At 36.2% G+C, this 22,759-nt stretch overlaps 1 protein-coding gene across 7 annotated transcripts in view; it reads right to left on the reverse strand.

Annotated features, from left to right (window-relative positions):
* Positions 1-22,759, reverse strand: part of BBS9 (Bardet-Biedl syndrome 9) — a 276,456-nt gene that overhangs the window by 30,353 nt on the left and 223,344 nt on the right. Inside the window, exon 23 of one of the 7 annotated variants that reach the window (XM_085226610.1) lies at positions 8,802-8,833. The exons of the other annotated variants lie outside the window; for them this stretch is intronic. Within the exon in view, the coding sequence (XP_085082736.1) occupies positions 8,817-8,833 (17 nt within the window). The 3' untranslated portion in view covers positions 8,802-8,816. Of the gene's footprint in view, positions 1-8,801; positions 8,834-22,759 lie in introns of those variants that run through there. 7 annotated transcript variants of the gene reach the window in all.

Consider the following 22,759-nt stretch of genomic DNA (forward strand, 5'->3'; position numbering starts at 1 on the left):
AGTCTTATATAATTACAGAGAATTACACAGTTGCATAAAGATCTGATAAGAGAATGAGTTATACATTTCTTTAAAACAAGAAATCTTCTTTATTTTTGATGCAGTGACATGATGTATTTTACAATTTTAGGACACTGTCATTATTGGGACACATCTAGTTTATGGCACTTTCTTACATAGTTATGCAAAGAAAACTCCCATGGAGAATGTGGTCCCTATCTTTGGGGCCCTTCATACCTTCTAACAGTTGGTTAAGAAGCCTCCAAAAGCCAGTTTTAATACATTACTACTAAGAGAACAAACTGACCATCCTGTCAACAAAGAACACCAAGAAGATGACTAGTCTTGTTACAAGATGGGCAAAGATGAAATGTGAGGAATATGCAGCTGATGAAGGAAAAGCACAGTGAAAACTCTTCAGGATGGTACTCGTTCTGCTAGCAGAGAGATCTGCATTGCCAGCTGCCAGAGCTCAAACAAAGCCTTTGATGAAATCACAACTACCCTTGTCTCAGTTTTGTCCCCAAAAAAAGAGGCTGTGGACAGTTTAATTATCACAGAACCATTACCATCAGCAGCAGTTTCATAATCTTGAAATGCTGCCATTCTCAAAAGCCATTTGCCTAAAAAAAATATCCTTGAAACACAAGAGACTGTCATACTGTCCAAACAATAGAGCAATTCTTATACAATGAGACGCCATAACTAATTATTCAAAAAGAAACAAACCATCCCCCTCTCCTCCATTATTTTTAAACAAGGGAACAAAGGATGTAAATTTTATCCAGAAATATTAGATTTTAAAAAGAGTAAAAATATCCAAAAATCAAAACAGATGAACACTGCACTGTATACGTTCCTTTCTTACATGCCTGTACGTGCACAAAACTGATTCTGTGTTGAAGGAATGAGTACATACACTGTTCATGTCCCTAACAAATGCAATAAAAAATAATAAGTAATAAAAGCAAACTCTGTGGGAGCTTTTTTCTTGTCACTTTTGCTTACCTTTCAAAGGAACTGCCTCCTTCATTCACACTCTATCTTATTTAGGTTAATCAAAGTGTATTTTATTTTCTTCTTTGGCACCTATAAAGATTGTACTGATATAGTGCCTATTAAGATAAGTGTTTCAATGTTCTTTTTTCTTACCATTAGTCACAATTTCCTAATGCTGATATTTTGGCAGGAAGGCAGAGGAAGCAGTTACAAACGCCAGTGATTACTATGTGTGTGAGTGCCTTGACACACAGTTTTGGTCACTTACTAATACAAATACTGAGCTGGCCTAAGGGCATCTTTGTGTCATTTTCCATTAATAGAAAAATATGAACTCTTTGTAACAAGTTGCTACTAAGCATTATTTCCTTGACTTCTACTGAGTTAACTTTTCAGACATCTGATGTTTGTTATTCATTTTGTACAGCGTTTGGACGTTCTAGAAACCTCAGTAATCAAAGCAATATGCTCACTGGAGAATGTTCTTTTTGTTAGTCTATACTGGTCATATATCAATCATTTGCCAACACAGAGACTGGAGTAAGTTCAGCTTATTTTTCCTTAATGAGACAGATTCATATGCAAAGGTTATATATGCAAACAGTGCCCAAAGGCATGGGAAAAAAACTATGCAGAGATAGAGGAAAAAATCCTCAGCTAGTTGACTTGAGTAGAGCCAGAATTACATTCCTAACATTTTGGCTTAAGACATCCTCTTTGAAAAGGTAAAAGGAGTCCAAAATGATGGAGTTTATGAAGAAGAGAGTCAGAGGCTGTAATAAAAGCACACTGCCAAAATAGGACGACGAGAGAGAGAACTCAGAGGAAACGCTGCAGAAAAAAAGAACACAGAGAGATGAAAGTCTGAAAGGATAGTGTGAAAGCAATGAAAGTAAGAGAACAAATGTAGATTATTCAAGCAGGATACAGTCATTAATGAAGGCAAATAGAACCAGTGGCTATCAGTAAAGGAAGCGAAAGAAGATAAATATTTAGCTTGAGGTACATTTCACTAGACATAAGAAAGTAGGAGGTTGTTAGTTGTCAGAAGGGGTCCAGGACCAACAGGGAGTTCTAGGAAGAGGTCCTCTAAGCAGGTGGGTAGCGTGTTTGATTTGAATCTAAAGTGAGCATAAGATCCAGGCTCATCACTCTTGATATACTGATTGAAGGTGGAGACAACAGCGGGGGATTTTAGAAATCTGCATTAGAAATCCCTATATACAGGGAACAGATGCACCAAAGGTAAGATGAACCAGGCTGCCGGGCTGGTCACTGTTTGAAATCAAGTGACAAGCAGACTACTGGAAAAGGAAGACTTGTACCTTGAGGCTACATACATCATAACTAGCAGCTCCTGTGTCTAAAGCAGCTACAGCAGGATTCTGTTGCTGCAGGAGGGTCCTGGGATTTGGAGTCACATACCATCCAGAGCAATGTTTCTCTGGTTGATCTGGAAACAGAACAAGGCAGAAAGCTTTCTTTGCTTCATTCTACTGAGCTGGCTGCTGCTTCTTGGAGTTCTCTTAACAGGAGCAGAAATGTGTGAGACTGCTACCACAGCAGGGATCTGTGGAAACACATTACCATGTCCAGGACATGCTTCCCTTGATTTTGGCTATTTTCAAGCTGTGTTGGAAGAGGAATACTTCTTCCTCTTCCTTGAGTCCCTGCTTTCTTCCTCCCCCACCAACAGAGAGAACTAGAATGAAATTGAGTCATTTGATCTGGGTAAGGTACACTGCATTGTGCACATTGTCTCTCTGGACATGTAACACCTGGTGAGGAATACTTCCAAGATGGCTTCAGCTTACATTCATGTAAAATCCATGTAAGTTCTGCACAGCTGTTGATATAGAGAACTTAGAAGTCACTTGAATGACAACAGCTTCCATTGCTACTGAAATTTTCAGCTTTGGCCCTAGCAAAATATTCACAACTAGAACAAAGAAATTCTGTATAGAAGAAAGGCCAGGGAAAAAAATGCTTTTGCTTCCGTGGAATCAGTCGGGAAAGGAATAAACTACAAAACAAATTCTAGATGTAGCTAGAGTTGAAGTGAGGTGAACTTGTAAACCAGTGAGGTACAGCTGGCATTCTGCATGACATTTCCATGAAGTCTACTGTTTTCCTTCCTCAAAAGACACACGAAAAGGCTGTTTAAGCAGCACACAGAGCTAACTGCCTTCTCCTAAACATTTGACATCTTAGGTACTAAACGTACGCAGGGAATGAAGACTGGTGTGGAGAAAGGAACACAAACGTATGTAGCAATGCATTTAGATCTAGCAGCCATCACCACTATGTCACCTGCAAGAGGTTTGGGACACTTTGTTTGGTGGATTGATTGGTTGTACACCATGCATGACAGCACACAAATGCCTGTGTGTGCTTACAAGTACACACAAAAGAGGCAGAGATAGATAGCAAAACTTAACCCATCACTAAAAGTGTAAACATTTAACATTATGTAAGAGCTACATAACCTACTAATAACACAACCTAATGTATTGGTGAAATGTAATTTATACAGTCAGTCTTTAGAGAATTCACACACACGTTAGCTGGATTTGCAGACAGGAGAAGAAAGAGATTATTTGCAAAGATACCACATCAAACGAGAGAAAAATGCATAAGAAAATATGCATCTTCTATTTGGGACTTGCCATAAAACTGAAAGAAGGGGAAAACAACACCATACATTGTCAACAGAACAGAAATGTGTTTAACACTTCTTCGATCTTGTATAAATAGTAAGCTTATTCTATGAAGATTTATGACGCTAATTCCACTAGATTATTTATTTTAAATGAGGTATTTAAATCAATTCACAAACGGATTGTTCCATGCCAACTTGGATAGTCCACAGGCACTGCACAAGGATTTGAACATAGTAGCCCTTTTGGCAGGAGAGGAGAAAGAGTTGTGTTTTCCCTTCCCCACCAAAAAAGGCTTTTCTATTAGAAATATAAACTTGAATCCAGGGTGACAGCTCATCTCTCCCTAAATCTAGGCATGTTTTTTTAAAAAGCCTATGAAATTATAAAGAGTTAGGAATTATATACAAAATAAAAATATGACAGAAAGGGAAGCTTTCATCTCTCATGGAAGCAAAGACTGTTTTTGTTGATACATATGGAAAAAATTAGGCCCAATTATATGTTGTGCTTTGGCACTGGGGTTCCAACTTCACCACAGGCTTATTTTTTTCACAGATATACCATTACAGCCAATTCTACCCTTGAACATTTGAACTCAAACCTTGTAACACAGGCATTTTTGTTGCTAGATTACTTGTACCCTGGATGAAATGCTCAGTGTTACCGTTGTACTATATTTAGAGGTTAAAAAAGGGTTATCCGTATGGACTCCAGAGAACATATATTCATAAAAATATAATAAGCTTCAAACTTCATATGAACAAAGCACTTTTTATTGCAGTATAGTTTCTCATTTTCTAAATTGGATTGTGAATTACAGTCCTTGGTATCATGAGCTAGATATCCATTCAAATAAAGTTTTTAATATAGCAAAACCATTTTGTTGTGGGTCATGAATCTTAGAATGAAGAAATTTGGTTCTACACATGAAAAGGTGACATGATAACTGAAAGGAACCAGTCCAGCTAGCTAATCCTTTCAGCCAGAAATTTTGACTGATAAAACAGGAAAATTGCAAGGGTTTCAGAACTCTTTTGACACAAGAGCCAGAGATGTTTATTTACTAGATCCTGAGGACTGCATAAGTATGACTGGTCACATATTAATCCAGATAACTCTGTATCTGGCATGGATTGGATGCTCTCATTCCTCTGAGATTTTTTCAGATTAATAAAATATCCTCAGTCCGTGTGAGGTTGCAAAGCATATTTTCAGATTCTGTAGATGTAGGATGGTGGATCCATCTGTCCTTTATGCCAATAGTGAGACAGCCCAGTCAAAACCTACGGCCAAAACTTGTGATCCTTGCATAAAATGTAATGCAAACACTAGCATTTGTCCTCTGCAGTCCCCTCTTCCTCCCCATAAGAAGGTAGCATCAGCCTTAATGATAGAAGGAAAGCAATGGAAATCTTGACAGCCGAGGGCCAAGAGGATGGATGGGTTGTAGTGTGAAGGAGAAGCCAGATGGTCAGAATCTCAAAAGAAAAAAACACCATAGAAGTAGGTATCAGCATAATTTGTAATCAGGAGAGACAATGCAGAGGAAGCCACGATGAAAAGAATATCATAACAGTAAAGGTAATGAATGACCAGAGTGAATAACTGTTTTACTTATGTAGATCACGCCATAAGGAAGAGATTTTATAAGTACCTAATCAAAATGACAGAACATAACAACCTTGAACGACAAGAAGGGGAAAGAAACGAAAAGTGTGAGATTTACAGATGGTGAGTATAAATTCACTTTAGGAAGGACAATTAATAACACTTGAAAATAAGTGTCTTAAACATGTAAGCAGAAGTCTAACTTTCAGAGACCTAGAAAAAACTCAATTTCTTATTACAGTTCTGCAGCTCTTCTGGGAAAAGTACAGTAGTTTGCAAAACAAAATGGTTTAAAAAGCACTACTTCTATTGAAGCCACAAACATCTCTGGCTAAGTCCTTATATAACTTAGAAATGCATTATTATTTGAACAGAAAATACGAAAGCACAGCTACCTTATAAATCTGCATTAAACTGATCCTTTTGGCACTGACTGAAATTTCTTTGAAGATCATAGCTGTATCTGGACTAAAGATAGAAGCTTTCCCAAAGATCATAGGCATAAATGAAGGTGGCCAAGGTCGTATGTAACTTGAAAGAATGAAATTCCAGAGCACGCAAGCCGTCAACCATCTATCAGTGGAATTTCCTAGATGTCTAATATACCTTGATACAGAATGTCACTTAACTGAAACACTGTAATAATAATTAGTTCTTCCTGTATTTAGGCAAGAAGGAATATAATACAGAATAGGGAGAGGGACGCTAAAATTAAATGTAAAGGGAGAAGTATTTACCAGAAATGTAATGCATACAGTGAATACTAATCACTTGAGCTACTGTGGCATACGGGGACAGTTCTGGCATTGTCCTTTCATGTAGTAAAGACTGCTTCAAAATGAGGAAATGATTCTTTTCAAATGGATTTGTCCTTGATGAATTAGTATAACAGGAAAAAAATACGCAGATTCAGATGAATTTATACTAAACCTTAAAATGACAAGTTCAATAATCTGCAAACTATCTATATCCTAAATGAATCTTACAATGTATCCTCATTTTTCAAGTAATGCAAAGAAAACACAAAATAACTGGATGTACCCAACCTTATCCAGTCTTCAGTGATGACAATACTAGAAATACATTTTCCTGATGCCCATGCAGGTCATGTAATCAATTTTATTTCTTGAAAATTAGTGTTCAATAATGGCAACAACAGAAATCATAAGCAGTATAAGGCAGAATGTAAATTTAAATGGCTTATCTAAAACATACTCCATCCATTTTGAAAATACCAAAGATGCTTTTGTGAATACAGTGCCCCTTCCAGTCTTTCACAGGAAAATACAGCTACTATCTACAATCTTGACAGAATGGATAATCTCATGCTGATAAGATCGTTTTGTCTGGGCAGTGTAAAATTACACAGTTCTGAAGTCTGTTACTCACTTTTCATTATGTGCACAAAGACAGGGTAAGCTGCAAACTCCAAGCAACACAGTACTCGTTTTTACAGAGATAAACCTGTCACGTTGATGCCACATCTCCTCTGGATTATCCAAATTAAATTTGTAAGTAAAAACATGGCTTGCTAAACTGATCTGGATATGAGCTTTACAATAAGATTTTGGAAACTGTGTTTAAAAACCAGAAGAATAAGCATGAGATGAACAGGGGAAAAAGAATACAAAAGTACGGTCTTACAATCTCATTCTTTTTCAGTTTTCCTGTTAAGGGGTTTATATTTGCATAAAACATTGGCTACCCTGAATTAAGAAGAAGAAAATTACCACAAATGAAAAATGCCACAAGACAAAATTATTAAGATTTATTACTATTTGCCAAGGTGCACAACACTTTTTAAAGCAGCAACTGCTACTTCTGTGTTTTATCTCCAGCCTTACCAGTTCTGTTTCTGAATATAAAGCAGAAACAAATCTGTGTGAAGGCTTTTTTTAGCAGTTCAGAGAGGGACAGTAAAGCAGAACATTTTCAAAATATCAATAATGCAGCTTTTAAGGGTGGACATTCACTAGATTACTCATATTTTATTACAGCACTGGTTATTGGAAAACAAACAAATAAATAAATAATGCCATTTTACGTTTTGTTACCAAGGTTAGTTTGTCATTTAGTAAGAGACCAAACTTTCTCATGAAGTTTTACAATGCATAATGAGAATAATGCTGAGATTGCAGAAGCCCAAGCTAGCAAAACTACCTAAGTGCTAGAGTGTACAATGCACATTTAACAGAGTGGCCATGGGAATAATGTAACTGTCCTCACATGCCAGTTTCATTTTTTGATGTTGTTTTGCTCTTTGTTTTTCCCTATTCAAATACTAATTAAAAAAAAAAAAATCTTACTATTCTGTGCACATGATGAAATTAAGCTTCAATTAAACACGACAGAACTGGCACAGGACTGGAGCGGTGACCCACTGATTGGATTAGCTGTACGCATCTGGGCTTATTCAGGAAAGTCAGAGTGATTCAGCAAAAGAAGTACGAAGATAAATACATTGATTAACGTTATTTCCTACACTTCATGAAGGGAGTATTTTTAGGACCTTGGTGGCACACATTACGACTATCTTAATTTCAGAAAGAGACCCTCCACAAGGACATCCATCCAATTTCGGCATACATGTTTTAGATCTCAATGTTAAATAAATTAACTCTCCCTTTCTTAAGCATCCCTATACTCATAGGCACTCTGGAAACAATTCACTGCAAGCCTTTCCCTCTCCTATGAGTCCACAGAGAATTACACAGGCCACAGTTTTAAAGAAAACACAGTTTATGAGTCAAAAAAGACTGTTTGGGGAAATACAAAGTGGATGACAGATTTGTAATACAATATGGGACTTGTATATGTATGTGTAGAAGCAGACAGGTTAAATTATTGCCTGATGGATTTCAAATGGCAGTGAAACATAGACAATCACTCTGACCTTTTAAAAAGTTGCTCTTTGGTACTCTGGTGTTGAAAAACAATCATTAAAAATTATTTTCTGTAGTAAACAGATGGCTCACCTTCGTAAAGGAGCTCTCAGGTGTTCAAGGGCATGGATAATGAATCCTATATTTCCTTACATCCCATGTGCTGGTCACAAGGTGAGGAACAAGGAGAAATAACTGGAGTGGCCCTAATTCTGAATAGACTCTTGCTGCTAGGCAGCCCTTTGGGCACTAAACAAGTATACGTAATTTATGACATCTATTAGAAGAATGATTTTGAACACTACAGAGAAGCAAGCAGAACTATAATGCTCAGGTACTTTAGGTCATCTAAATCTCTGTTAAACAGTCTGTGAAGGGCAATCCAAGAAAGTAATAGATCTTTATTGGACACATCTCTTGGGAGTTTTGCCTGAGTAGCATTACTATTTTTTGGCCTGAGCAGGAAGCCAAAATTTCATCTTCAAGATATTTCCATGGCAAACAGAAAATGATGAAAAAAACCACGTATTTCCTCGAAACAACTTTTCATTAATAAGGTTACTTGCCTTTCCACGAGGGTTGGGCCCAATCTGAGCTCACACTTTATTTTCTTCTGAGGCCACATTCTCACAGTTCTGCATCTCACCACTGTCCAAGGCTCAGGTTGCTATGTCTTTTCTGCTTCTTTCACATACAGAGAGAAGAAAGACATACCACGAGGTTTGATGGGCATCTCTGTGAAGGCAGCTCAGTGGCAACAGTGAACTATGGATCTGCTACGGATCTGCCAAGGCTTCTCAGTACTCATGGGGACTGCAAGCTTGTGTCACCCCACTGCTTGTGCTACCAACAGTAGAGTGAAGCTTCGTGTGCTGAAATCACGTCCACTTACTTGCTTGGACTCCTCAAGCCCACACATGCTTTGTTGTCACTTAGCATTAAGTAGTAAAATATAACTGCATTTTGGCTATAAACACAGTTTTTCCCTATGTTTTCCAGTTTATTCCAGTGAATTTTTGAAATTCTCACTCTGAACAATCTCACACTGCAACACAACTGAAGTGATATTTTCAGGATTTAACTTCTTTTTATTAGAGCCAAAGAAAAAATTGCTGAGGAATGCTCCAAGATTTATGCACACTCCAAGATAATAGCTACCTGGGCAAAATCAAGAGAAACATGATTACATCCTAAATTCACAACAATGAAACTGAGCAGTTACCATGCACACTGCACCACATAGCTACATAATGCAGTACTTGCTAACAAGCTGATGCACGTATTTTGGACTGAAGTTACCAGAGACAACATAAAGACCCAATTCTGGAAAATACTTCCCATCTTCTGAGATGTTCACTGAAGCTCAGACTCTCTTACAATGAAAGTCTGAACGTATTGCAGCCGGACTTTACTATTAGCCAAATACCAAATACCAAATATGGAGATATCAAGGAGGATATTCTGGGACATAGATGAGGAGGGCATATATGTACGTATGTTCTTTAAATTAATGCTATTCAACTTTGAGTTTTAGTAAAATACAATACTTTTTCAAATTCATGGAATTGATACATTCATCCATGTGCAAAAAATGAACATTTTGATAGTAGATTTACTAATTCTTTCAAGTAGAAAAGCTTCCCCTTTTTAACTAACACTATTCCTTTAGTGTGGCTCTGCTACAAGACTACTTAACTTATCATTTCATTTTAATGATGCTATGAAAATACCACAAGGTTGTCCCTACAGTCCTAATTACTCTTACAGGGATCCAAGGAGGTACTTTAGAATATATTCATCCTGTACTTGATATACCATAAATTCAATTAGCAAGCTGGATGTTCATACTTAGATTAATATACTTTACGGAAATTAATTCTTTATTAGTGACAGGTGTACTAAATACTTCATTCCTGTTTGTAACAGCTGCTACCCTAATTATGATTTACTCCAGTGATAAATTTTAAGACTTTGGTGTAATGTAAGATAACTGCTGAGCACCAAATAGAAAAGAGATTTAACAGTATATATATCATTTACATGAAGTTAATATCAACAAATCTATCTTAAAAAAATTTGCCTTTTCAAGCCTCTGAATGTCTGAGTGACATCCAACAGAAGAATTGTAACCGTGGTACTGTTTGGATCTCTTGGTTTATTGTCACAGCTTTTTTTCTGTGCACTGAACATCTCATATCTACTGTTTTTTAGATTTAAGTTGTAATTTTGAAAGGCTCCACACACAAGGACAAGTTCAAACATTCTGTAGAGTGAAATTAGATGCTAAGGAATTCCTGAGGCAATTAAAAAGGCAGCTTTTTTCTGAATTATGTCCCAAATATGGAGCTTTATGGGCTTGGCCTAAATTAGTCTTGGAAAAATTGTTAAAAGAATTTTCTTCCTTCCAAATTTCCTCTCTCCAAGGTGGAGTTTGAATATGCTGATTTATTAACTATATTTTTTCAAGACTGACATTAACAACTACAACATTCCAGACTGACATTTTTAAAAAAGTTTTGCCTTTTCTAAGTCTTCTTTTAACATGTCACAGAAAGAAATCATGGGTTCTGGTTGATTTCACTGCAAGCGTACAGAAGCCACATTATATCACTGTCCACCAGTATAGATTTCTTCTTCTCTTGCATTCTATTTATAAATGAAAACAGATGAACTCAATAAAATGTAAGTCTACAGAATGATGGCTTCCTTTATCCCAGTGTAAAGAAGTTCATACATAATTGGCACATAGTTTTATCCAGTGGTTTAACCTTTTTTTTGAATCAAAAGAAGAAAGAGGAACCATTCAGTTTAAGCATCTGACAATTTACCTTCATTGCAATCCATCGCATCATTTTCTTATGCTAGCAAATATGGATCAACTAAACAGCACTGACTTACGCTATCCAGTTCTAAGGAAAGCTTCCTTTTTTCAGGCTCAAGCCAAGAGACCAAGAAAACCAGTAGCTTATCATTAATAGAAACAGGGTGTCTTAGGAAGATGGAGGCCAAATTCCCTTTTCACATTAATGATGTCAGGAAATCGAATCCCCTTTGATGGAGAGCAGAACTCTGTTATGCCAACACAGTATTAGTAAAACATAGCTCTCTATACATTTCATAGTTATATGTCAAGTTTTGAGATATATATAAGAGTTTAATGTTTTGGCTTCCTGCCAATAACTCAGTTGGCAAGAACTGCTTTGTATTTCTAATTTGTTAGTTTTGAGTCAAACAATAATCAGTTATCAAATCTCTTATGTGCTTCATGGGCAACTGTAATGAACACCAGTTCCAAAAAGTGACTGGCACACAAATATATAGCAGCACCAAGCATTTTTGAAACAGTAATAAAATAAGAGGTAAAAAGGAAAGGTCCTCCCCACTAGTTTGAGAACAGAAGTCAGATCTTCAGCTCCTGTAAATGATCACAAGTCTCTTGACTTTAGAAAAAATGATGCTTATAGATATTCAATAAATTTCTGGCTTTTCATTAAAGGCACTATTTCTTTCACAGCTATCATGGACAATGCTGTAATACTGTTTTAATTTGTTATGAGCTTCGCTTCTGCCTATTGCTTGTCTTTGTTACACAAGCAGGGGGAAAAAGAGTCGATTCATCCCACCTACAGTTATAGTACAAAAATTAGGCATCCACTCTGGGACACTAAAATAAGCTCCTTTGATGTAGATCACAAAGAATTCAAAACCAGAAAGGAATACACTATGTTATATAAAATATTCATCATAGAGTAGGATGATGTTTTATCCAAACCCATTTTTCTGCATACTCTAGAGCCTAAATAGCTAGCACTGATCAAACAACCACATTTGAAACCGTAGTCATGAAAAGCATTAATTTAATTATTTCATATTTCTTTTTCTGTATCATACCGGGAGCCAAAAGATAAATTAATTATCATGTAGAATGTACATAGCAGTATTCTTTGATATATTATGAAAGTACTAACATTGCCTAATAGTCTACATTACTTTTAACACTGTGAAACTGTATGAGTTGAAAATCGACAGGATGTGTAACACTAATGTTTTTCTTAACACATCACTGAAGATAAGCTCTTTCAGGATCACAAAGCAGAACTGCTTCCTTCTTGAACTACTACATACTCTAAACATGTAGCTGCTTTGAAAAAACAAAACAAAATGGGAACAGATTATAAATTACAATTCAGTCATTACCTTCAAGTTCTTTGCACCACAAAGAGTCACACAGAATCATTTTCCTCTCTTTAATCTCTCTCTTTCCTCATTGAGAAGAAATTAGCTTTGGAAAATTGTAACAGTATGAACACATTCATGTGGATGAATACAAAAATTCCAGCTTTCAAGCCACTTTAGTCATTTGGCCAAAGACATAACTGTATAATAATGCACACCTTGTTGTGTGCTGTAACTTGCACAAAAATATTATTCATACAGAGTTTATAATAACATACATTTAGCATTATAATAATAAACATTGTTAACAAATCTTCTGTAGTTGGCAAGGATGCTGCTCCACCTTATGCTAGCCTTGCAGAATAAATCTTCACTTCTTAAACTTACTTTAAAAAAAATTCTAAATCCTTAAGATTTTAGAAGATTGGGTTTTTGTTGAAACTACCTAGAAATGAAAATGATCACTGAATCAGGTAAAAGACAGAAACCTAAGAAAAGCAGCATTAAAATCTCAGATCTCGTGCTACAGATCAAATACGTTCTGAACTCATCTAAACATTTTCAGCTACCTTTTAAACATGAAATAATGTAAATTTGTCAGATTCGAAAACAGGAACAAAGGACGTAAAAAATGTCTCTGGGCAGATTATTCACTCAGAAAGAGTCTTCAGTCCAAGTGCTGGGTTCTACTGTTTCCCCAGTTCCCCGGGCATTCCCTACCTATCAGTCTACTGGCTCCTCCAAGGCCACTGACTTGCTCTCTTCCTGTAAACGCTGCATTTTGGATAATTAAAATTCACTGAAGCATGGATGTGAAGTCAAAATTCTCCCTTTGATACTTCGAGCCAGCTGTCTGGGTTTACAAAATAGGTTGCATTTTAACAAGTTGTGCATCTGTTTTTCAGAAACTTTGGTAGAAAAATGTTTGTAATTTTTAGTATAAATTTACTCTTCCCCTTTTCAGCATGACTATAGGATCAGTATCATGCAAAGAAAGCTGTTAAAGAAAATTGCAGTCAATGTGCTATATAAAAGGAAAAATCCAGTCTGGTAACAACTCCAAAGTGCAATATAATGTATTCCACTTTATATGTTCAACAAGAACCTATTATTTTTCCTTTTTTCTTTCCCTTTGATATTATTGAACATAACGTTTCCTTGAGAAATGTATCCTGAGAGTGTTCTTTCTGAGTGAGCTTTCTGGTGGTTTTGCAAAAAGAGAATATTCCAATGGGGAGGGAGAAGTCAGTCAAGAGGCTATAGAAGTCATCCTCATATAAATGGGAGCTAGCTGGAACTAGAAGGACCATTAGAGATGAAATTCATAGAGAAAGAAAAGGCATTCTGTGTACCCCTTGTGAGAGAGAAGGGTCACTTTTTTAAGACAATTACTTCAGCAACAGAAAGTCTGTAAAGCGTAGAAGCCACTGTGTGCTATCCAGGCATAAAGAAAACCTCTTCAGAAAAGAAAATTCAACCACCTTCCACTCATCTGTTTTTCTGTACAGAAAGAAACTACAGACATTTAGTAACAGACATTTAACCTGATGTTAAATGATCTGGCTGCCATGACCATACCGAAATCTCAGCAAAAATAAAGGATTTTGAAGCCCGCAAAACCTTTCAAACAGGACTGTCACCTAAGATGGAAACAAGATTCAAATGCTACTGTTTTTATTCTAGTTGCACTGTTAATAAAAATCTGACTAATCCTCTGCAGCATTTGGACACTCTTTAGCCAGAAGTAGAAATCATTATACCTTACGATAAACACCAATGTGAGTTTCAACTCATTTCATTAACACAACTGGCCTGTGGGATTCAGTGCCACAACTGTAAGTTCAACAGAATTTCCAGCCACATTAGTCTGTCTGTCATTTAAATATGGAAAATCATGTGAAGGTTAAGATTCATCAACAGCATTACCCATGTCAAAAGTTACCAGAAGTGAAAGGGCTCCTTTGATCGAACACCAAGTTAGGTTCATTGCATTCTGCTGCTGGTATGAATTCTCCAGTACTGCTTCAGTCTAATCTTCTAATCTTTGGTCATCCAACCTCTACTCATCTTTAGAATGCACGTATCATTTGTCCACACTTTACAGTAGATGATTAATCATATCTGCTTCTCTCTTAACACATTGTATTCAGGTTGCTTGGAAAAAAAATTTGCTGTGCAAACCACAGCACTAGAAGTGCAAGAGTCTTGGGTTTACTTATTTTCAAAAATAAAGTGCACTTACATGCACTAAAATCACAGCAGTATAAAATCAGCAATATGATCAATAAAAGACGATGGAAGCCTCTACGGCTTGTTTCCACATACCCAGACTAAAAAACCTGGAGATATAACTTGAACACTGTAACAGGGACAGCTAAGTCATTTACCTCCCCCACCACGCCCTGTATCTTCATAAAGAGGTGATAATTCTAACACTCAACAATACTCTACTAAGGAAGTTCCAAAAATATCACCATGGACTCATCCATCACTGCCTAACACAGGATGTGCTTAATGCTCGTCAATGTACCTCCATGCCATTAATGCCTTCCTTTAACTGCTCAATTTACTAGCACATGATTCATTATAAAGTCAGAAAAATATCTAGTAACATTCTAAGAGGATACAAATTATTATTATTGAAAATTGACATCAGACTAAACTACACTCACTTTTCCCACAGCTAACTCTGAGCATCAGGTGTGACTTAGAAATCATACATTTCTGGGTAGAGACATGAAAAAACAAACAAACAAACAAAAAAACATTACACTTGTCTGCGACTTTCTCTAATTGACTTTCTGGTTTGGTTCCTGAAGAGGTTTGTGCTAAGACTAATCACAGCACTTTCTTCTGCCAGGATCCTGTAACATATTCAGCACCTTCAATTCCTACTGAGTGGTGGCAGTCTGACCTTCACCTTCACATCACCCCAGCAAAACATTTAGGAGGTTTGGGAGTAGTTGCTGTTTATTTCCTTTTTCTCTCATGAAAATGATAATGCCAAGCCACCATGTCTGGTTCATAGCACTGAAAGTTATCAAGAACTTCCTGAATATTTTCCACCGAAGTTGGTTTGCTTTATTGGAAGAATACAGAAATCCTGTACTGAAGGAGAAAACTGCTGTGAAATCACTGATCCCTTCCAGCAATTTCTGTAAGAAGTTACACATTCACATTTGCTTTTCTAAAGTCACTCACTACACTCAAAAAATAAATCATTGTCACTAATGACCACTAATCATCATACTAACTTTTGTTTTTTTTTTTTAAATTCTCAAGTCTGTTTTCCCTTTGATTTTGTCCTTAGGGAATTGGTTCCAGCTAACACACAGCACACCCCTCTCTTGGCCAGCCAGCACTGGCTGGAGGTGATTTATCCTACTGCCATTACCTAGGTAATTTGCCATGTATCATTACACTGTTGACCAGTGATCTGGGAGTCCCAGCAGTATCACTGGGATGTGAAACTAGTGAGAATCTACTATATGAAAGCTGGAGTTATTATACTGCTCCTCTCTGAGCTATTTAAGCTACTTTTAGGAGACCTTGGAGCTTGCTCCTTAAAGTACAGTGTTTATTTTCCATGACAGTTACAGACATAAAAGCCCAGAGCTTGATCCAAAGACTCTTGTAGTCAGTGGCAAACTTTCTGCAGACTTCCTCTGCATCAGAGTTCAACAAACGATTCACAGTAGCTATGGCCAGAATAAGACACTATTTTAAAGACAAAATAATAGCTTATAAAGGGTAAGCCCTAACATCTAACACGGATGCTGCTGACATCTGGGGAGAGGAAGAACACTCCACAGAGCCGTTACACTGCCAACTCACAAACAAGTATGGTGGGAGTAGGGCTTATCTGTAGATTCTGCAGATTTGCACAGCAAACAGAAGTCTTTGAGTTTGAATGTCAGATGAAAACGTCCTTTCCCTTCCAACTGTTCATGATTTTACACATGGAGTCATTTCTACATAAATTTTGCCAGTTATCAGCTCTGACTTCCTACTTACAATAGCTTCGTCTAAAATTAAAAAAAAAAAAAAAAAAAACAAGACAAAACAAGAAGAAAAAGTAAAAAATAAATAGGAAAAAATGCACACAGCTTAATTGAAAAAGCGTATGGCTTTTACAAACTAAGGATTTCAACATAGACACAACCTGTGTATGAGTGTTTATGAATATTTTACTCTATGATGGAAGAAATTTTAAAATAGCACAAGACATGTATTATACCACAATGATTGGGAACATAATTTCTCTAGTACAGAGAGATAGTTTACAGAGCCTCAGATCTGTAATTTATTCTTTAGGTTTGCTCATTTTTAAAATCTCATGTTGTACATTTAAAACATCTGTTGTTCTGAAAGTTCTTAGTTACAAGAAGGGAACAGAATCCAACGAACAACAAGGTCACAACATGGCTAAATCACGCTTAGCTTTTATTTTTATATTAAAACTGCTTTGGGATTTATGAGCCAAAGAAAGTTGGTCCTATTACAAAAAGGAAATGAGCATACACCTTGAACTGACTAATATTTAGAGCACAAATTGTCACCAGGCCAAAAGATGGCACTTTCAGTAGCCAGAGTAATGATGTATAATCATGCATAATAAAGGTGATTAAAATAACAAAATATGACTAATACTCTCAAAATATTTTGACCCATTAACTTAACAGAAAATATTATTACTTTCAATATTCCACAGTTCTTCTCTGTCTCAGATATGAAACAAATGATTCCTTTTAAGAAGAAACATGCAAAGCTGTATTGTATTCTTTCTCTAATAAATATGTATAATGCAACATGAAAAACTATGAAGTAACTTTACGAATGAAAAAAAAAAAAACCACAAGAAAAAGCAATAAAAACTTATGCAGAGGTTTTTGGTTTTATTTTTCCCCAGAGATCCCAGAAAAAAAGAGAAGGGAAAAGAAAAGAGGGACGAGGAAGAGGGGAAATAAAGAGGGAGGGAGGAAAAATTAAGAAGAAAGGGAGGGAAAAAAGAAGGGGGGGGTGGGGGGGAAGAGTGAAAGGGATAGAATAAGCATGAATTGTAGATTTCTAGTTTTGCACATAAAAGAACAAAAGCAACCTCTAAAACATTTATACTGTCTATTTTCAGTTAATGCACACTACTGCCTTTCCACTGGACTCTAAAGTTAGCTGTAGGATCTTCCACCCTGAACACCCTTGTTTCACACCGACCTTAAAAGTGACACATTTAAGTTATTACATTATGCACATGTTCACATGACATGCCAGAAGTTTGTGTTTCTGATCTCTAAAGAAAACAATAGCTTCTTATTACCAGTTAAGCAATATATTGTGCATATGAGTGCACTACAGCATAGCTGTGGGGAAATTACATGCACCACTAACACACTTCTTTGACCAGTGCCAATACATCCCTTGTGCCTAGCTTTTACACTGCACTTGTAAAAGCTCTTCTAAGGATGCCTCTATCTTATTAATTCCACAAAATAGATCTAACCACACCTTGAACAGCAGCTGCACGCAATCTTTTTTGGAGAATTCCCCAAGAAGGTCAGCTATGCTTGTTAAGTATTTAAGGTTTCTGCTTCATTTAAATCAAGTGTTTTTTTGCGTGTGTTTTTTTTTTTTTTTTTTAAAGAAGTTTGGTAAGAGAGAACAATTCTACATAAATGAAAAACATGTGGAAATGTTCAACAGGTCAACTATGTAAAAACGTGTTATATACTGTGTTTATAGGTATTTTATTCACAGACAAGGCTGGCATTAGTGTTTTATTGATATCCTGGTGAAAAGCACATTAATCTAACTAAGGCTTGCAAACTGCTTTACTCTGCATAACGATATCGACCACATAACAGCATAGTAACAATTATTTTCAAAACATTAACTCATACAATTTACATTATATCTTGACTGTAAATTACTTCTGCAAATCTGTATCCGGATTTGTTTGCAAGTAACCTGTACAAATGATGCATCTAATCAAAAACTTCAGACTTTCAGCATTTCTCAACTTCAAAGCAGTGATTAGAGGTGCAAACCCACCTCTCGTGCAGGCTCATCTTCAGGCCAAAGTACTGGACTTGTTATTGCAACTAATTAGACAATCTGATCCAAATAATCTAGTATCAGATATCCTTGTGCCTGAGAACATTCAAATTTTGGCTGAAAGCAACCAGGCTTTCATAATCATTAAAGTCCAAAGGAAATAAATGTAACAAAGACCTTGAGAGTCCACCCCCAGAAAAAAAAATAAAAAAATCTTACGGAAGGTGAACATTTGTGCCTGTAAAAAAATCCTTACTTTCAGTGAAACTAAATGTTATGATTGTGATTAAAATCAGCGTTAGGTGCATCGGTGCATAGAAGCTGAGGTGGGTTTAACTGTCTCATACTCAACAGATTTGCCTAAAAATCTCAGTAGCCTCCTGAAACGCTACAAAACCTCTTTTTAGATCTGATTGGACTCTGGGTATTTTTAATCATGTATCTGAAAGCAACCCATAATTGCACAGTTCTGGAACTATATTAATCAGCACATTTGTGTTTTTCCCTTTTAAACATGCCAGTTCCCAGCAAAGATGAGTAATTAGTTAGGTACTGCTAGATGCGAGCTTAGTACTATTAAGTACTAGTTTGGAGTGTCAGTACAACATTTAGGATTCGTTATAAACTGTCACCTAGGGAGTTGTCCTTACCTTGCCATACAATGAGTGCACTTAATGAAGTGGAAGTCCCATATTGAATGCAGGAGCAGCTATGCCAGGAAGTTGTTAGCTATGGGGCTCACGGCTCAGAAATCTGCTTTCCATTTACACCTGTGCGAGCCAGAGTCTGTAGACAAGTTCTCTTCTTGAAACAAACCTTTGGTTAAGGCTGGAGGTGTGATTGGTGAATATGAGAAAATACATGTAGATTATGTCCTTTCCCAGACACTAATTATTTCAGAAGTAACCACTAATGCTGAATTTTACTTTATTTTTTATCAACAGGCATGCATGGTAGAAATGGTAAAATTTAATGAGGTACACCTGTAGTATAATTGCTGTCATAGGCTGATATATCTATCTATATTAAATCTAGGTTATAAACCTACCTATAAACCTATGTGCAACATTTATATATTCAGGGTAACTGGACAAACAAAATCATACTATTTGGATCTCTTCTTAGTAATTTTAGATTTGGAACAGAAATTCTGGACAACAAAACTCAAGTAAATATGGAAGTGCCTTTCATCACAGAAGTACTGTATTCCAGATCGTAAGATCTAGTTTTGCAACTGATATGACTAAGAAAAAATCTGAGTACTAAATACAGATAACCTTCAAAGTACTCCTTTGTTTTTGAAGGGATGGCACCTTCAACAACCGTGGGAGGAGAAAAAGATTAAAAACAAAAAAAAACAAAAAAAAAAAAAACAAATGAAAAAACCTTCAGTTATGAAAATCATCTTGTGCACATACTTAATTCCATTTACACTACAATAATAGTGCTTTATTTTGAAATGTTAAAACAATATTAATCTATACCTTTTCAGAAAACAGCAGTATCACCCCCACAGAAAAAAAAAAAATACCAAAAACATGGACTACACAAATTAATTAAAAGAAAAAAAAAAAGCAAATTGTAATCAGCTGCTGAAATGCTCCAGTGATTTGAACTTCTGTCTTTAAAAAGAGATGATGTCAAGCCCTCTGATCCTCAATAACTGATGTTACTCCACCTTTCATACAAAGAAACAGATACTTCAGGTTATGTATTCAAACTAAGTGTTCTTATGTTAGTATTCTTCAAATAATATCAAATCCTTTATTAATTACTGATTATTCCACTGAAAGGACCCTACATATGAGAGCATGAACCCACATGTTCCATAAGAGTACGTTCAGAATTGTAGATGGAAGCATTCATAACATCAATCCTGGAAAATATATTTTAAAACACATCAAGAAGAGTGAATAGGTTAATAGAATGAATATGTTGTGTTGCTTTTTTCAAATTGCTGTTAATGGTAATCATTTCTTATGATAAACTCTTTTGATTTTACCTAGATTTGCCATGGCAAATAAAAAGCAACCTTCTCTCCTCATGCTCGTTTCAAAGGTAAATGACTTAATTGCTATGCTATTTTCTTTACCTTATCTTAAGATCTATTACAAGTATTGAATAATAAACCCATGTTCCCTGTTTCCTCCTCAATCTTTGCAGTCTTTAAAACACACCATAAAACATTCCATACAAATAATATATACACATATGTAAACAGCACTTTCTGCTTTGAGTATCAAATCAGCAGCTGCCAAGTGAAGAGGAAGGAACTCTGAATAAGAAAAACAAAAGCCTTCACAAGAAAGTATTACACATGTGGTGAATATCAGCCTCTTCATTGTTGACTACATGATACAGTACTGATGCACATAAACTGACTACTTCAGCACACAAAAAAAAACACCCAAAGATGACTAAAATTTTCTAATTTTAGGCTCCAGAATCTGAAAGCGGCATTGATCAGTAGATTTCAGGTAGTCCATATATGTCAGGGTCAGATGAAGTTTAGCATAAGTAAGGACTCCTTGTCTGCCCCCAGAGCAAATGGTATCCCACTCTCTTCTCTCCCTTCCTTTTCTTGTTCAATGAAAACTATGGAGACAACTTCAAGTCTCAAAGATCTCAGGAATCTGGAATTTGACGAGAAAACAATCTAATCAAAGGTGTAAAATGGTCAGCTAAGTTTCAAACGATTTTCTGATCCTATCTATTTGGATTTTTCCTCCTCTCCTTGCTCGCTACCAAAAGTGCTTGTGACAATCTTATTAAATCTCTCAGAAATTAACCTGAGATGCCTACTCCCCAAGTGCTGGTGTTAGCCTAGGCCACATGAAATACGGCACTTCAGGGTATCTCAAGGATCAAGTCAAGGGATGAATGTACCTAAGCTTTTTCTAAATTCTGTTTCACTTAGTTTTCCTGAAGTTTTATGAATCTCCAGTATTCTAATCCATTGCATTTGCTGGACTGAATCAATTTGGATGCCCATAGGCTTTTTATTCCTCAAGCAGCTGCTTCTGTCTTTATTTTTCTTCATTTACAACCATTATGTATAATTTAAGAGCAAATTTTTCCAGGATGCAGTTGCTTTCTGCGAGGCCCTCATTTCTTCATAATTTATAATTTTAACTTCCAAACTTCTTAGCAAGTGCCACTGATTTAGAATACCACACAGAGGATTTAATGAAATGATATAAATGAATGACAAATGCCTGACAACTTGGCAACAGTTTTCACTGGTGAGACGGGACTGTTTTAAGGCCACAGAACTTCTACCATTAAGCAAACAGAGGTAATAACTCACATTTTACATGTGAACATCTGCAACACTGCATAAAAACAGATATTTTAAATATTATAAGGCTCCTTCCAACGAGATCCAGTTTGGATATACAACGCTGGAGATGAACAATCGACCTTCTTGTGATGCACATGTAATGAATGTGCCGCTCTATAGAAAAGTTCTTTTCCTAGTACAAGAAGGAAAAGAATTCCAATGAGAGCCGCCATCCAACTCACACAAACACAAACCTTGAAAAGCTAGAGAGATTTCAAAGGAGGAGTAAAGATGAAGACATTAAGCACTGTCAGTGAGGAAGGGATGACACATATGAGAAACACATGCAAGCTGAGGCTGGTGGAATTTTTCAGAGACAATGCAAACAATGTTTAACTGAAGGCAGAAAGTGAGAAAAGTCACATGGCATTCGTTTTGTTACAGGACACGTTATTTACAGCAGTGTTTTTTAAGACTGAAACTCCGCTAAGCCTCCTTTCTGGGATTTCGTCTGAGCATCATTTTAGAAGTACTAAAGAACAACTCTGCTCCTGCTGAATAAAAACAAAGTTCTAAAAAAAAAACCACACAGTTCCCTGAAGCAAACACTTAAACTACAAGCATTCTATTTCTCTATGATTTCCATTTAACTCATGTATGTGGAGAATGGGTGAACTGTGAGGTTTCTGGTAGCCTTATCAGAAAATATAGAATATACGAATACTGGGAGAAGGAATAGGAAATCTTATAATGAAAAGCATGATATACAGCTCAAAACCCTGAGACAGAACTGTTTTCTCTAAACATCTGGCTTTCTTTTGAGGGATTTTATATCCATAATAATAAATAAGTGAGGTTTAGGAGTGCCAGTTTATTAAGTATTTAAAAATGGCTCAGCCACAGCAGCTGCCTGGATCTCAGAGCATGTCCAAGTAGACCAAACGTTGCCTGTTGGTAACACTATATTCTAGTACAGGTATTACTATTATGGATTGATACGAATAAACACAAGGTTTAATTTTAAATGGGGCTTAAAAATCCATTTCCTTCCCTTACCATTTGCTATTTATTTTTTAGCTACTGCATATTCCTGGAGAGTTAGCAAA

Source organism: Meleagris gallopavo, chromosome 6 (assembly GCF_905368555.1).
Source record: "Meleagris gallopavo chromosome 6, MGAL_WU_HG_1.1, whole genome shotgun sequence".
In the NCBI taxonomy this organism is placed as follows: domain Eukaryota; kingdom Metazoa; phylum Chordata; class Aves; order Galliformes; family Phasianidae; genus Meleagris; species Meleagris gallopavo.